The sequence below is a fragment of the Apodemus sylvaticus genome, chromosome 20 (assembly GCF_947179515.1).
Source record: "Apodemus sylvaticus chromosome 20, mApoSyl1.1, whole genome shotgun sequence".
In the NCBI taxonomy this organism is placed as follows: domain Eukaryota; kingdom Metazoa; phylum Chordata; class Mammalia; order Rodentia; family Muridae; genus Apodemus; species Apodemus sylvaticus.
Genome location: NC_067491.1, coordinates 40443525 through 40458828, shown reverse-complemented (window position 1 = coordinate 40458828; position 15304 = coordinate 40443525). Strand labels below are relative to the sequence as shown.

The 15304-nt window shown below is 38.9% G+C and overlaps 1 protein-coding gene across 3 annotated transcripts in view; it reads left to right on the top strand.

The window, feature by feature from the left end:
• Positions 1-15304, top strand: part of Cep83 (centrosomal protein 83) — a 108296-nt gene that overhangs the window by 49056 nt on the left and 43936 nt on the right. For all 3 annotated transcript variants that reach the window (XM_052165532.1, XM_052165533.1, XM_052165534.1), the window contains 2 exons: positions 3807-4058; positions 6075-6206. In XM_052165532.1, the coding sequence (XP_052021492.1) occupies positions 3807-4058; positions 6075-6206 (384 nt within the window). The remainder of the gene's footprint in view (positions 1-3806; positions 4059-6074; positions 6207-15304) is intronic.

The window sequence follows — 15304 nt, the reverse complement described above, 5'->3', positions numbered from 1 at the left end:
TGACATGCGAATCTGATTAACAGTGGAAGAAAAGACAGAACAGAGGATGTGTCCAAAACCTGTGCCCAGATGAATGAGCCAGGAGTGTTGCTGTGGCAGTGATTGAGTACAATAGGCTGCACAATGGCAGGCTTTGTGTTTACACCTCTGCTGAGCTGGACATACTTTTACTACCTAAAATAGTGCTGGATACAGAGTATTTAGTATTTATTATGCAAGTGATTCATTAGTACTTAGAAAGCAGTGGCCAACAGTTTGGTGGGAAGGGGGTTTGATAGTGAATTGTGGTTGAGGAGTTGCATAACTTCTAACCTAGACTGCTATTTGGTAGTTGTCAATTGCTTCAGCTGCCATTGCAGGTATCATATCATACAAGTGCCTCTCACATATTAGCTTTGTGACCTTAGGTTGTGACCTTATGTTTAAAATGGGCACTGTAAAAGTATGACTACTCACTTTTTATCTCACTTGAGGGCACGGCTGTCTAAACCTGTGATATACCTTGTCCTTACCAGGCTGAGCCACCCTACCAATAACAATAGCATATTATAACTGTTTGCAGCTAAGGATGTAGCTTAGTGGTAAAGTGCTACTTTACCAAGTTTATGACTCTGCATTTAGTCCCTACCACTGTCCAAACAAAACATGTACTTGAGTTACTTTATCCAAATGTTAAACAGTATCTTACAAAATCACCTAAACCCTTTATTTCAATAAAAGCTGAAATGAGAGTAATGGCTTATCAGGGGTGTTCAAGAAACTGGAGAACAATATAGGCTAGCTTCATTGCCCTGATTGCCTTCTAGACCTTGAAGGCTGTTGCTGAAGATACCACATATTTTTGCCACAGGACTTGAGGAATCAAGCTGGTACTGACCTGAAGGCTCTTCCTTGAGGTCTAACTCCCACAGTTTTAAGGTACTCTGCAAGTTGCCATGAGAGAAAAGTAAGCAAAGGTTGTGCCTAGCTGCAAAGCCCGTGGAGCACAGTAGCCTCTGGCCAGGCAGGCTGCCACAGCAGTGCAGTGGTGCCACTTAGATCCTGGAGGTAAGCCAGCGGCCATCCAGGCCATCTGATTGGACTTAAGGCCTACTGAGTAGGAGAGAAGATGTGCCCACTGCTGTAAACCCAGCTAAGAACCATGGAAGGAGCAGGGACCCTAGAGGGGAACACGCTGATGGTTTTCTAAATAAATGTAGCTTCCACTGTTCTAAATCTGTATCTTTAGAGAAGTATATCTCTTATCCTACACCAAAGAAGCTTCTTCTGAGCAGATAGAGGATGCTACAGAGATTTATATCTGGTCAAAATGTAGAAAGCATGTGACTGAGATGCACAACCCTGGTTGGGACCTCTACAAGCTTGTAGAGACAGAACCAAAAAAGTTGCTGTGAGAAAGAGTTCTAGACATGTCGGGGGTACTGCATCCATGAATTCTCAACTGTGTGGTTGTCTGCATAAGACTTATATCACTCAACATGACAGAGTAGGTGGGGGAAATTTTCTCAAGGCTCTACCTTCTGAAGAACTACAGGGAGTCAGTGGCTGCTGAGGGAGGGAAAATCTGGTTTCTCCAGAGATGAGAGACCTCTGACAAGTTCCCCATTCAAAGTGGTCAGCCTGCATACGTGTACATATGGGCACCAGTAACTGGACTCAGTAGGTTGTATGTGTGTATGTCTGTACACCTACAGTATTTTCAGAGACAATAATTAGAAAAGGAGGTGATGAATTTGAGAGCATATAGGGGAAGATAGGAGTTGGTGAGGATATTGGGAGGGATGAAATTGATATAAATACAATGTGTTTATATAGGAAATTTGTATCGGTTAATTAATAAAGAATACTGCCCCGCCAGGCCTCTGTACCACTCCTTCCAAGTATCCGGTAAAGCATGACTCTTAAACTTGAATAATTAACCAAATATCCTTATGTATATAAAACTCCCAATTACATAATGCCAATTTGCAATGACATTGTCTTATCCCAATTATCTAACCTCTCCAAAACACCAGAAATCCAGAAATATGTCTGAAGCCATCTGGATTTCCGTGTCTCTCTCTCTGCTCTGCTTGTCTGTTTGGTCCACCAAGCCCCCCCCCCCCCCTCTCTCTCCAACCTGCCTCACTTCCCTTAGCTGCTCCTCCTCTCTCCCCTCCAATCACTGGCCTCTCACTGCCTCAGAAATTCTTGCAACAGAAATTCGTTAAAAGTTAAAAATAATGTGATGTAATACAGACTCATATACTTACCTGAAGGAGGAAGAAACTGAATAAATATAGTCCAAGAACACACCTGGGAGAGAATTAGTCTACATAAAAGATCAGGGAGGGAATAGGAGAGATGAATTAGGTATACTTTTTTTCTGTTTATTTGATGTTTTTTATTGTTATTTTTGTTTTGTTTTTGTGGGGAGTGGGCACGGTGCTTGGAATTAAACTCTGGCGTCTTGTCCATACTGAGTATATCACCAAACGATTAGTTGGACTTTCTATCTTCTTGGATGAGTTTTATTTTTTTTTTGAAAAAGATGTTTACATACTGGATATCTTCATCTTTATGCCCTGTTAATGTCTTTAATATCCATCGTGTACAAATTCAGACTTGGAATTCGTAAGTTGTAGGGCCAGAAAAGATCAGAGAGAGTCTCTCTTGGAGTTTTGAAGATGAAGAAACAGCTTCTTTACTTCCCTGAAAGTCAGCCAGCATTGTCTATGTCCCAGAGCATTTCCCTAGTATCCCTGTGACTTAGAGTGAGCCTTCAGTGTTCGTTCTGGCTTTAACTAGCTTCCAGTGTTGCTTTTTGCAGTGGTTCAGTTGAAGAATGAGCGGTAATCCCAGCACAGAGAAATAAGTGGAAAAGAATTGCTAATGGGGCTAGGCTTGCACCTCACTGTAGAACACTGCTGTATCTTGTTCAAGGCTCAGGGTACAGGCCCTGGCACCATTCAGAAGAAGATGGAAATGAAAATGAAAATGAAAAGTTAAAAGCAGATGTGGTGATAAGTTATATATGTTAAACTTGGAAGAGCACCCAAAAAGGGGGTAAGGATTTCTATTCTCAGTGCTTAGCCCCTTAATCCTCAGCAACAGGGGGCCTCTGAAATGCCTCAGGTGTTAGGAAACTATTTGGAACCCACGGATTTGGAAGCATGTATCATCTGGCAATGAGAGTAGTTACGAAAGAGAATACTACTTGTTCCTTGTGTCTTTGGGTTTCTTACTGACTAATAAACCTTGGAATTGTGAACATGATAAGATCTAGACTATATAATTACAGTTAGGACATTAATAAACTTGGCCATTACTTTAAAAGTTCATTGACTGTTTTTTATTTATACAGCTTTTCTGTGAATTAGTTCCTCATAAACAGATGATTTATTAGCCTAGACATAGCCAAAGAATTAAGGAGAGTAAGCCAAACAAGTAAGGCAACATTTCGGAGTGGTCACTGAATTGGCCTTGCATGAGTTTCTATCATGGGCTTGTAAAATTTATGTGTTTTAAATAATTATTTTATTGTAGTATTTACAATTTTGAATTTTAGTCAGCATCTGATTAAGCCCTGTGCCAGACACTGTGAGGAGAGAGGGAAAAATAGGGCAAAGTCCTTTCCCTTAGAATTGAGTCATGCCGAGTACAGAATGAGGAACGTGACGTTTTAGATGCTTTTCCTTTTTACTTCATTTCCACACCTGAGCTTTCATGTTGTGCGATTTTTAATTCTAATTTACTGACTTGTAAAGCATGTTCATGACTGAAAATTCAATCATTTAGAGCTTGTATCCTTCCTTTCCAATTATTAGGTTGCACGACTGGAGAAGGACAAAGAGGAACTACAGAACCAGCTGCTTAGTGTTGATCCCACGAGAGACAGCAAACGAGTGGAGCTACTCGTTCGAGAAAAAACTCATTTGCTTCAGAAATTGAAAAGTTTAGAGGCTGAAGTAGCAGAATTGAGGGCTGAGAAAGAGAACTCTGGTGCTCAGGTAGAAAATGTCCAAAGAATACAGGTGAGGCAGTTGGCTGAGATGCAGGCTACACTCAGATCCTTGGAGGTAAGGTTTTAATTGCATCCCAGGAGAGAGTATGGCATAAGTTTTAAAAGTGCACTTGACAAGCCTTTGGTTTTTAGAACATAAATAAATGCTTGGCGATCTTATGCTGACGCATTTGCGTACTCCCAAGTGGCCATGGAAAGAAGAAAGGTTTTGATTGATCAGCAGAGGCTGTGCTGCTGCATTCATGAGGGGATATTCATTCTTTGGGAATCATCTGAGTGAAATGACTTTAAGATGTCACAGACTATAATATACAAAACGTCCCCCAAGTTTTCAAGACTGAAGTCCTCTCAAAACAAAAAGAATAATTATTTTGAAATCATAAATCTTACACTAGAATTCAAACTTTAAAGTTATAAATTCTACTTGAGTAGACATATTATATGTAACTTAAAACAGCTCTCTAGCCAAAGTGATAAAAGTTAGCTGGCTACTAAATACATCCAGATCTTGACTGAGTTCTTTGCCTGAGCTCATTAGAGAAAGAACAGTGTTGGCAGAGCCACCGTGGGGCTTCTGGAGGAAGCACTTAGGAAAACTGGGCTTCTACTGAGTCAGACATGCTGATGCCGCTTAGCTCCTGGGGCCTAAGATGGAGCAGAGATACTGCTTTATGTTTTCATTTATTTTGGTCAATTTGTGTTTTCCTCCTTTGGGGTAATTATGAAATGGTTGAGCTGGAAGTAAATTATAGGCACATGGTTTGTAATTAATACTCAATTTCAAAATAGTAAATGATAACGGGGTGATCAGCTGGTCCATGGGGCACATTCGTGAATTTGGAAGAATAGAAGTCACTTGTGGGAGGGACTGGGGAGGGCGATGTCTATGTCAGTCCTTGTTGATTTCCACCATTAAACTTGTTAGAGGCATTGAACATTGGACTTAAGCCAGTTTATAGTAAGATAGCGTTTTTAGGTTGCCATTTTGCAGTCCTTAATATATTGGCACAGGGGCAGAGTAAGGGGAAAGGTGCAGGTGAGCGTAGTGTCTGGTCCCAGTGGGAAGGCTGACCAAGGTCGTGTGGAGTCAGGGTTGCCTGGGTAGGCTGAATGATGAAAAGAGACTGAAGGCTCATTTGGGACATTTGTCAGAAGAGTCCGTATTTAAAATAAATACATGACAGCAAATAGTATTTTTCTCTAATATTTCACAGCTGTTGTTGTATGCAAAGAATACCATTTTATATTTGAAAATAATTGTTCTCTAACTTAGTTGCTGAACAAAATCTTTTTTTAATACAATAAACATGCATAGAAAACATAAACCTGAAGTTTATCCTGTAAGTGCAGAAATAATCAATTTATTTATTGTGAGTAGAAATGTTTCAAAGCTTTTAGTTTTTCCTATCTGGTAAGAGTACTTTGAGTATCCCTTTTAGGAAATTTCTGGCACTTTAGAGATTTAACTGTATGGTCAGGTCAGAAGCATCATGGCCTGTGCTTCAGAAGGCTCCAGGACTTCTGGAGAAGAATTTCCAGAGAATTTGTCTGCTTCTTCTTTTGCTTAAAAACAAAGTCTCCCTTGATTATGGATTGCCAGTTGTTTGATATTCGTTTGTTCTGTGTGCACATAGCCGTGTGTGAGGCCTGTGACCATGACCCTATGCAGCTGTCAGAGGACAGTGCTCACTGTCCACCATGTAGGACCGGCCTGGGGTTCTGAGTCGGCCACCAGGCTCGGCAGCGAGCACCTTTCCCCAGGCTCTGGGCCTTGTAAGCCTCCTCCTTGTCTTTCTAAAGTTCTTTCTCATAACTGTTGTGAACTTGACAGTCTAAAAATGTTAGTTATGTCAGCATTCCCACCTTAAGGTATGGGAGTACTTTCTGTCCTCAAAGAAATGAATTTGAGTTCTACAGGTCTGTTTGAGAAAACTTACTTTAGGACAGTTAGTGTTGCTTAAGTTTTGAATAATTATTTTTTGTGTTTGATTGCACAGGCATTTCAAATAATGCTTATTTTTAATATAATGTGAAAAATTATGGCTATGTTTTCAAATCTTTTGTCTTGAAGGCTGAAAAGCAGTCAGCTAAACTACAGGCTGAACGCTTAGAAAAAGAGCTGCAGTCAAGCACTGAACAAAATACCTGTTTAATCGGCAAACTGCATAAGGCCGACCGAGAAATAAGCACGCTGACCAGTGAGGTAAGTCAGTCGCCGTCCTTTATTCATCAGGAGCGCTTGTGACTGCACAGTGGTGGAGAGATCGGGTGTTTGAATAATTCTCTCTGGTGAAGTCCTTTCTGACCCTATCATTTTCTCTTTTAACTGATGGTTTCTAGCTGGTTTCAGAGCCCTGTCTGACCTCAGGTCTTCCTCGGCTGTCAGCTTCTTTCCTGCCACCTCACCCCTCTCTCAGTGGCTTTCTTACAGAGAGCTCCCTCTCCCTGAGGTCTGTGCTTGTTTGCCTGTCATGAGCTTCCCCCACCTAGTTATGTATCTTGCTTCCTCCCTGTCTTCAGAATAGTGAAATAGTATTTTTTCTTTTCTGCCTTAATCTTTGTCTTCCTAACCTGCTCTGTTTTTCTTTATAACTCTTAATGTCATCTGATACATTTTTTTTATTTTTAAAATATTTTATTTATTTTTATTTTTATGTGTGCCCGCTTCTATGTATTGCTTTACAAGTGTGTCTGGTTCTCAAGGAGGCCAGAAGAGGGCATCAGATCCCCAGGACTAGAACTACAGATGGCTCTTCGCTGCTGTATAGCTTCTGAATTTTTGCAAGAGCATCAAGTGCTCTTGACCACTGAGACATTTCCCTGGCCTCTGTTTGTTTTTGTTCTTTTTAAAAATCTCTCCTTACCACTTTATCCTTTAACTGAATGTCAGCTCCATGACAGCAAACATTGCTTTTCACTACAGTCCTTTTAGCTCCTGAGAACGCACACTCACATAGTAGATACTTGTTAATATTTCTCCAGGAAGTGATTTTAACATGATCTGCTTCTAAATTGTCCTTAAAAATGTAACTTGAATGTTAAGTAATCTTTAGGTCAGATTTTTTTACTCAAATTCAATTTTTTCTTACGGAATACAATATATATGGTATCTCAAAACCAGAGATAAGGTAGTGATAAGAAAAGTATTTTATGGAGCTGGAGAGATGGCTCAGGGGTTAAGAGCACTGACTGCTCTTCTGAAGGTCCTGAGTTCAAATCCCAGCAACCACATGGTGGCTCACAACCATCTGATGGAATATGCTGTCTTCTTCTGGGGTGTCTGATGAGAGCGACAGTGTATGAACATACATAAAATAAATCAATAAATCTTTAAAAAAAAAAAGAAAAGTATTTTATGGAAGATCACTTTGTAACCAGGCAGCCTGAATGTAAAGTTTGTTTAATTAGCTTTGTGACTTTGGTATTTCTATTTGAAACGTTAGTATCTACCTCCATAAACATATTTAGAGTTGTGGAAAAGTTAAGTGAGGTATTATACACAAAGTGCTTGTCATAAATTCTAACGAAGACTCCCTAACGTACTGCTGTTTTCAGCTTTGGACCTTCCTAAGATCTTGAAAATAAGATTTGTTTCCAAATCAGGGAAGTCATTTTATTTTCATCAGAGCAGTTATATAAAATCACCATAAAAAAATCCAGGATGGCTCACAGGTTAAAAAATAACACTATTCACTGTAGCCTAGTAGAAATGTATGTGCTTTAACTAAAGACATTGTCTAGTCATTATACATTTGTTTGCCAAGAACAACTTCTTCCTTCCTTCCTTCCTTCCTTCCTTCCTTCCTTTTTTTTTTTTTTTTTTTTTTTGAGACAGGGTTTCTCTGTATAGCCCTGAAAGTCCTGGAACTCATTCTGTAGAACAGGCTGACCTCGAACTCAGAAATCTGCCTGCCTCTGCCTCTCAAGTACTGGGATTAAAGGCCAAAAACTTTTTGAGATGGCTGATGGATGGTGTATAGACAGAAGAGACAAAGTCATCACAGCTTATACCATGGTTCCACTGGAAAGATATTTCTTACCATGAGGTTAGACTATAGTTTATTGTCTTTTTTCCCCTTTTAAGTGGATTAATTTTATATTTGCCAGTTTTATACATGAGTATTCTCTCCCTCTGCCCACATTTATTTATCTTCCTCTCATTTCTACCGGAACTCCTAGCTCTACCATTCCCTTTCTTGGAATCTTGGCTTTGGGTCTTGTTTTGTGACCCATTTAGTTTATCCAGGATCATCTATGGGACACATGGATTGAAATTGTCCATTGGAGCCTGGTAGGGTTATCAGTAGTATAATTAAAGACAGATGATTTCCCTTCTTCTTTTATCTGTCAGTGCTAAGGAGTTCAGTGATAGGGCCCTGAACTCCTCCATTTATACCTAACTGTTGGTCCATTCTCACAAAGACACAGTTGAGGCACGCACAGCTGCCTTGTGTTTGTAATTGCAATGTCTGTGCTTAGAAGGTGACTTTGTGCTGCTCTTTTTCCTATCTTAAACTTTGTCATTCTTTTTACCCCCTCCTCCGCAGTATTCGTTGACTTCGGAGGGGATGATAAATATCTTTTTACAGGTAGACCTCTAATCTGTTACTTATTCTCACTGTCTCTATGCAGTACCGCGAGTCTGTATTCAGTACCAGTAACTGGAAAGGTACCAATTGTTTGTGGGTACAAGCATGCATTAAGAAGGCAGCTTGATGCAATATCAGTTTTGCTAAACAACTGTATTTAGTTCTTCCCTGGGGATTATTTCCTTCACCCTGGGTTTTTGGTCAGGTTTATAGTTCGATGCAATCCCTCCTGTGAACTGGCTCTTAAACTTAATCAGAAAGCAGTTACTCCTGTAACAGTAGTACCTCTGTTGCACAAGTGGGAATGTCTTCTCTGACAGGCTGGCTTTGTAGATAGTAGGATTCATATCTAGGATGACACTGAATGTCTGTCCTTCCCCAGCTGCCTTCATGATACCTTCTGGGACCATAAAAAGTAGGTGACATGAAGGGAATCTTCACTCAGTTCCAGCTTAATTCCTCTGCACCATGCGTATGTATGATGTATGGAATCTTTTGCCAAAGTGTCTTACCTAGTTTTGGTAGGTGACCAGGAGGAGTAGTTTAGTAACACTGAGGAAGAGGAGGCAGAAAGAATGTCAAAACTTGGGTCTTCCTGACCAGTAACTAATAAGGACTTATCCCATCATGGTACTGGGATTTTGTTTAGTAACCCATGGCCGCGCAGGGTAAGTTTTTCTTTTGTTAGCCTTGCAGGGCAGTTCCTTTAGAATCCTTTCCATCCTCCTGTTAGTAGGTTTCTGTGTAGGTGTTCCATACCCTCTTTGCTTTCACTGGGCCCTGTAATAATCCATCCATCTTACTCTCTTGTCATCCTGTAACTTGGTGACTATGTAATTCTTTCTACAGAAAACTATCGTACTAATCATGTAGATTTAGCATATTTTTGTTACCATTTTTCATTCAGTTAAACTGCACTCTGCTTTGGGAAATGACTCTGAATTCTACTATAAGTATATGTTTAAATTTGAATCTTTCTTTTAAAGAACTGTAATAAAATTGGATTTTTGTGATTGAAACAGTAATTTTAGATGTATTGGGTGTCACCCTTGGAAGATAGTCTACTTAACTTTTTTCCCATTAAGAGCCAGCAAGATGGCAGTGGGTAAATTTTAATTACTGGTACCTCCTTATGCTGTCCTCTGATCTCCATACATACACCTTGCATTTGTATGCCTCTTTCTGAATTAATAATGTAATTTAAAGATCCATATTCCGTCAAACTGCAGAATATACATGTAGTTACCTTTCATTTTTCTTTTGGTTTATGTATAACATACAAGTTGTTTGTAGCTGATATTTCACTTAATTCAGCTGACATGAATGATATTAAAAGTAAGTAAAATTAAGCAAATAAAATATTTACTATTTTTGTTTTTTTGAGGCAGAACCTTTATTATGAAGTGTTGGCTATCCTGGAACTCACAGTAGACCAGGGTGGCCTCAGACTCCTAGAGACCCACCAGTCTCTGCCTCCTCAGTGGTGGGATCAAAGGTATGCACCACCACACCTAGCAGTAAATACAATTTCCAAAGGTTAAACATACTTGTATACGTATATTTTTCTTCTCTTCTTTTCTCCCTACCTCCCTTTTCGTGGTATTAGGAGTAGAAGTTATGCTTTTGTAAGTGCTGGGCAAGCACTCTGCTGATGAATTACATTCCCAACCATAGTTATTAAGGTATTTAATTTTAGATATTATTAGTTTATAAGTTTAAATTTAGGTTGTTTAGAAATTATGCCATTCTGGATGAGGTAATGAAATACAAAGGTGAGACCATGGGCTTTGAACATATTTTGAATTCTAACTCATTCATTTTATTTCTAGTGTATCCTTAAATAAAATAAAGAATATAAAGAAAATCAAGTATGAGTGTGTGTGTGTGTGTGTGTGTGTCTATAATTTTTTTGATTGGTCAGTAACTGTGTAACCTTAGGCAAGCTATTTCATATCTTTAATATTCTGTTTACTTCTTTGGATCCAATTTCCTATGTGCAACAAAGCCTTTTTTCTGTTGATCACTAACAATTCTTTCAACTTTCTATAGTATAAACCCCACTAGAAATCAGTTAGTATTATGGCTTCTTCCTGATTTGTGTCAACAGATAGAAATTAAATGTCTGCATGATAAGAATTTAGCAAAATTTCAACAGTGCCCTCCCCACCTCCAGTCAAAAACATATAAAACATAAACTAGTGAATTCAGGATGTAGGGAATTCTCAAGTTTTTCTTCAAGTCCTTTATAGATTGTTTTCAGTTTTGCTCAACAATATTTGAGTATTCAATATTTACAGTGCATTGCTTAAATCCAAGTAGTCTGACTGGGTTCCTGAAATAACTGAAACTGTAAATGTAGCAACAGGACATTGGATGTGCTGGGCTTTTGTGGTGCCTTCTAAGTCTTAGGGTAGGAATGGAGATTGAGGAGATTTTGCAGCACAATTTTTCCTCATTCTCTGGCTCTCCTGTGTACTGACCCTTACCTCTCTTCTGTGCTCTGTACATACACACTTCATTACTGTTTTCTCTCTGTCAAGTTAGAGAATAAATAGAGGCTCTTATTCCACTGAAGAAAAACGGCAGTTTGGTATTATTTCTCTTCGCTTGTTTATTAGCACTCTGCTGAGAATTGCCTGTGTTTTTTAAGGCATGCTTGAAGTAGTTTGCATATAAATGGGAGTATTCAATACATCCTCCAACTTTAGACAAAGCATGTTTCATCTGAACTTTTATATGTAAAAGGATTGCAGGAAGGATAGTTTGTTTTTTTTTTAATATTTCTAACATGTGTGTCACAGTTTTCTTTGCAACTTGAAATTTTCATCAACATTTTGCAATCCTAGAAAATGGCTGTTTGCAATGCAAAGGAACACCTGGGGTATGTTTAACTAAGTTATTTAAATTTGTAAATGTTAGGCTTTAGAACTAAGCTTTGCCAGTATCAGTGGCTCAGATAAAAGGTATTATCATAGTTGGCCTAAAAGTGATGTCCTTAATGATATTTCTATCTCATTAAGAACATTAAGTTACTTCATGAGGTTTTCAGTCTTTAGAAATCTAAGTTACAGAAACCATCCCTCAGAACTGTAATGATTCAGCTGTTTAAGGAAGTTATACCATCTCATAATTTAGAGAAAGCCAGAATTTAAGTGTCATCCCTTTGGAGTTTATAGCCAGAGCTTCTGGTGTAACACATTTTAAAAACTGCACTGTTTCTCCTGTATATTGTTTTCTCAGTTTTTTGTTTTTTTGTTTTAAAGTTTTTGAGTTTTACATGTATGAGTGTCTTGTCTGTCTGTATGTGTGCCATATTTGTGCCTTGTGCCTGTGGAGATCAGAAAGAGGATATTGGATGCTTTGGATGTGGAGTTATAGACAGCTCTGAAACGCCATGTGGGTACAGGTAACTGATTCTGACTTCTCTGAAAAGGCAGCAGACACCAGCCCCCTCTCAGTTTGTAGATTTTGAGCATTTATAAAATACCTAATACCACCATTTAAAATTCTGTTTTAGTCTTGAGTGGCTGGCTGAGTAATGCCCTTCTGTGATGTCAAAAGCATAATGCAAACTGTAATAGAAAGGCCAGCCTCTGGCAGCCTATTAAGACTTAGCTTGGTAGAGAGGTTGGTGAGGACAGAGCTCTTGAAGTTCAGGCTTCTTAGGTGTTTGGAATCCTGAGCACAGGGGTGTGATGGCCACGGGGAAGAGTTTTGACCTAGCCGTTTTTATGCGTGCTGGAGTGGAGGGCAAAGGTCATGGTCTCTCTCAGCTGTTGTCCACCTTATTTTCTGAGACAAGCTTCCAAGGCACAGCTGGTTTGGCTAGCCCCAGCAGTCTGTCAGTCTGCCTCCTCACCTCTGGGATCACATTCGATTTTGAACATAGGTCCTGGGGATCCACACGCAGGTCTTACACCTGTAAGGCAAACAGTTACTCGTCATGCTAGCGTCCTCACTCATCTCCATGTCTCTAATACACCTTACAGTATCTGTCTTCATATTGTAGAAATAAATCACTTGGAAAATTTGACAGTTAGTGCTTCTGTAAGTAAATTCATTGTTTTAAGAACATAGAAATACAGCACCAAAAAAAAATCTTAAGACCTATAAATTTATAAAATAGCATAAGTAATCCGGTACGTGGCCGAGAGAGAGAGAGAGAGAGAGAGAGAGAGAGAGAGAGAGAGAGAGAGAGTGAGTGTTGTATGTACATCTTTCTTGTATATGTACACATGTGTGTAAAAGACCAGAGGTTGATGTGAAGTCTTTCTTAATATTTAAGGAAAGGAAGTTATACCATCTTATAATTTTAGAAAAAGCCAGAATTTAAGTATTATCCCTGTGGCGTTTATAGCCAGAGTTTCTGGTGTAACACAGTTTTTAAAAAAAACTATATTGTTTCTCCTGTATAATATTTTCTCAGTTTTTTTGTTTTGTTTCAACATTTTTGAGTTTTTCTTGTTTATATAGTGTTTTGTCTGCGTGTGTATGTATGACATATTTGTGCCTTGTGCCCGTGAGGATCAGAAAGAGGATATTATCTATCATATTTTATATTTAGTTTTTTAAAGAATTTAAAATTTTTTAAAATTTGTTTTTCTGCATATGGAGGTTTTGTCTGCATGTATGCCTGCACACCTTGGGTGCTTGATGCCTATAGAGGCCAGAAGAGGTCATCAGCTCTCTTAGGACTGGAGTTATAGGTTACAGGCAGTTGATAACTTCCATGTGAGTTCTGGGAACTGAGCCTAGGTCTTCTAGAGCTGCAGCCCATGCTCTTAACCCCTGAGCTGCCTCTCCAGTGTCAGTTGTGTAAGTATTTGAGACAGTCTTTCACTGACCCTGTAGCTCACTGGTCCAGCTAGACTGACTAGCCAGCTTCTGTCTCACCTGTGTCAGCGTCCCTGCCTGGATCTCAGTGCACCTTGCCATGCCCGGCTTTGATGGGTGCTTGGATCTAAACACAGTTCCTCTTGCTTGTGCTGCAGGCATGCACCTGCAGACTGCTCCAGCTTCCTAGCCTAAAGAATGTTTTCTCTTTTCTTTTCTTTTCTTTTCTTTTCTTTTCTTTTCTTTTCTTTTCTTTTCTTTTCTTTTCTTTTCTTTTTCTTTTTCTTTTCTTTTCTTTTCTTTCTTTTTTCTTTTTTTCTTCCTTCCTTCCTTCCTTCCTTCCTTCCTTCCTTCCTTCCTTCCTTCCTTCCTTTCTTCCTTCCTTCCTTCCTTCCTTCCTTCCTTCCTTCCTTCCTTTTGGTTTTCCACAGACAGGGTTTCTCTGTGTGGCCCTGGCTAGCAGACCAGACTGGCCTTGAACTCAGGTATCCACCTGCTTCTGCCTCCCAAGTGCTGGGACTAAAGGCATGCACCACCACTGCCCAGTTAAGAATGTTTATTTTAGTAAAACTGGGTTTTTATGTACTTTTTCTTACTCTGTAGACCAGACTGGCCTTGAACTCAGATATCCACCTGCTTCTGCCTCCCAAGTGCTGGGACTAAAGGCATACACCACCACTGCCCAGTTAAGAATGTTTATTTTAGTAAAACTGGGTTTTTATGTACTTTTTCTTTAGGTTACCATGAAATTAATCAATATTCTATGAAATTTACTTAATGTGTTACCTCATTAAAAGCAACTATAGTGTGGTTTAGTGAACTGTGTCAATCTCAATATTTTGCAATTAGTGTGGAATATATGTCAGTGTAATTACTTTAATAATATATTTTCTCAGTATTTTAATGCCCTTGTCAGTTGTCCTTGAAATTATGACATAGTAAGAAATTTTAAGTATTAGAAAAACGTCTGTAGAAGGTCGCTAGTCTATCATGTAGTACTATAGAAACTAGTATGAAAGGATCTTTTTGTTGGGATTAGCAGTGTAAAGAGTAAAGTTTGTATTTGTTTGCAAAGTTTTCATAACCACTTGTAGACAAAACCTCTTCTAGTGAAAACCTTGTGTCTGTGGGTGTTCCTTTGACTCTTGGACCCTCACTGGTGTGTTTCTTACCTCATCTTTCTTTGTTGTTGGGTTCTCTTGGGCTCTGCGTAACTTAGCCTTTTCATCTCTTGTCTATCTTTGTAGTTTTATACTCTGGGCCTGTGATTTTAAACTTTGATATACATCTGGTGATTAAAGCCTACTCCCTTTGTGCATAATTTTAGAAGTTTGGAAAATGTTACTAGTGTGGGTGATTGGAAAGAAAACTTTATTTGCTGCTGTATTCCTGGCTCCTAGAACTGTACCTTGCACATAATAGGTATTTAGTAAAATTTTTTGGATGAAGGATTACTACTTATGAACTAGAATTATTTGCTAGGACTGTTAAAACTAAAAATGATATGTGATTGATTAGTTATGTGGAATGTTTTTGAGAATTGTTTACATTTCCCTGTGGCTTTAGAAGAAGTGGACTTTGTACTGAAGGTTTCGTGTGCTTTGTTTCTATGCCCTTCCTTCCTCTCGCTTGACTGTACACATGCAAACATGCTTCCTCTCCAAATTGGTCCTTTTTTGGTTTTTTTTTTTATTAATTCTTTTGCTGTCTGCTGATTTCTTTACTTTTATTTCTTAACTCATTTTTAAATTAGCTTTACAAAGTTAATTATTCTACCTTAAATAGCTAATCTGCTATTTTCAGCAGTGTGCTGGATGGCTTTTTGTCAATTTGACACAAGCTAAAGTCATCTGAGAGGAGGGATCCTCAATTAAGAAAA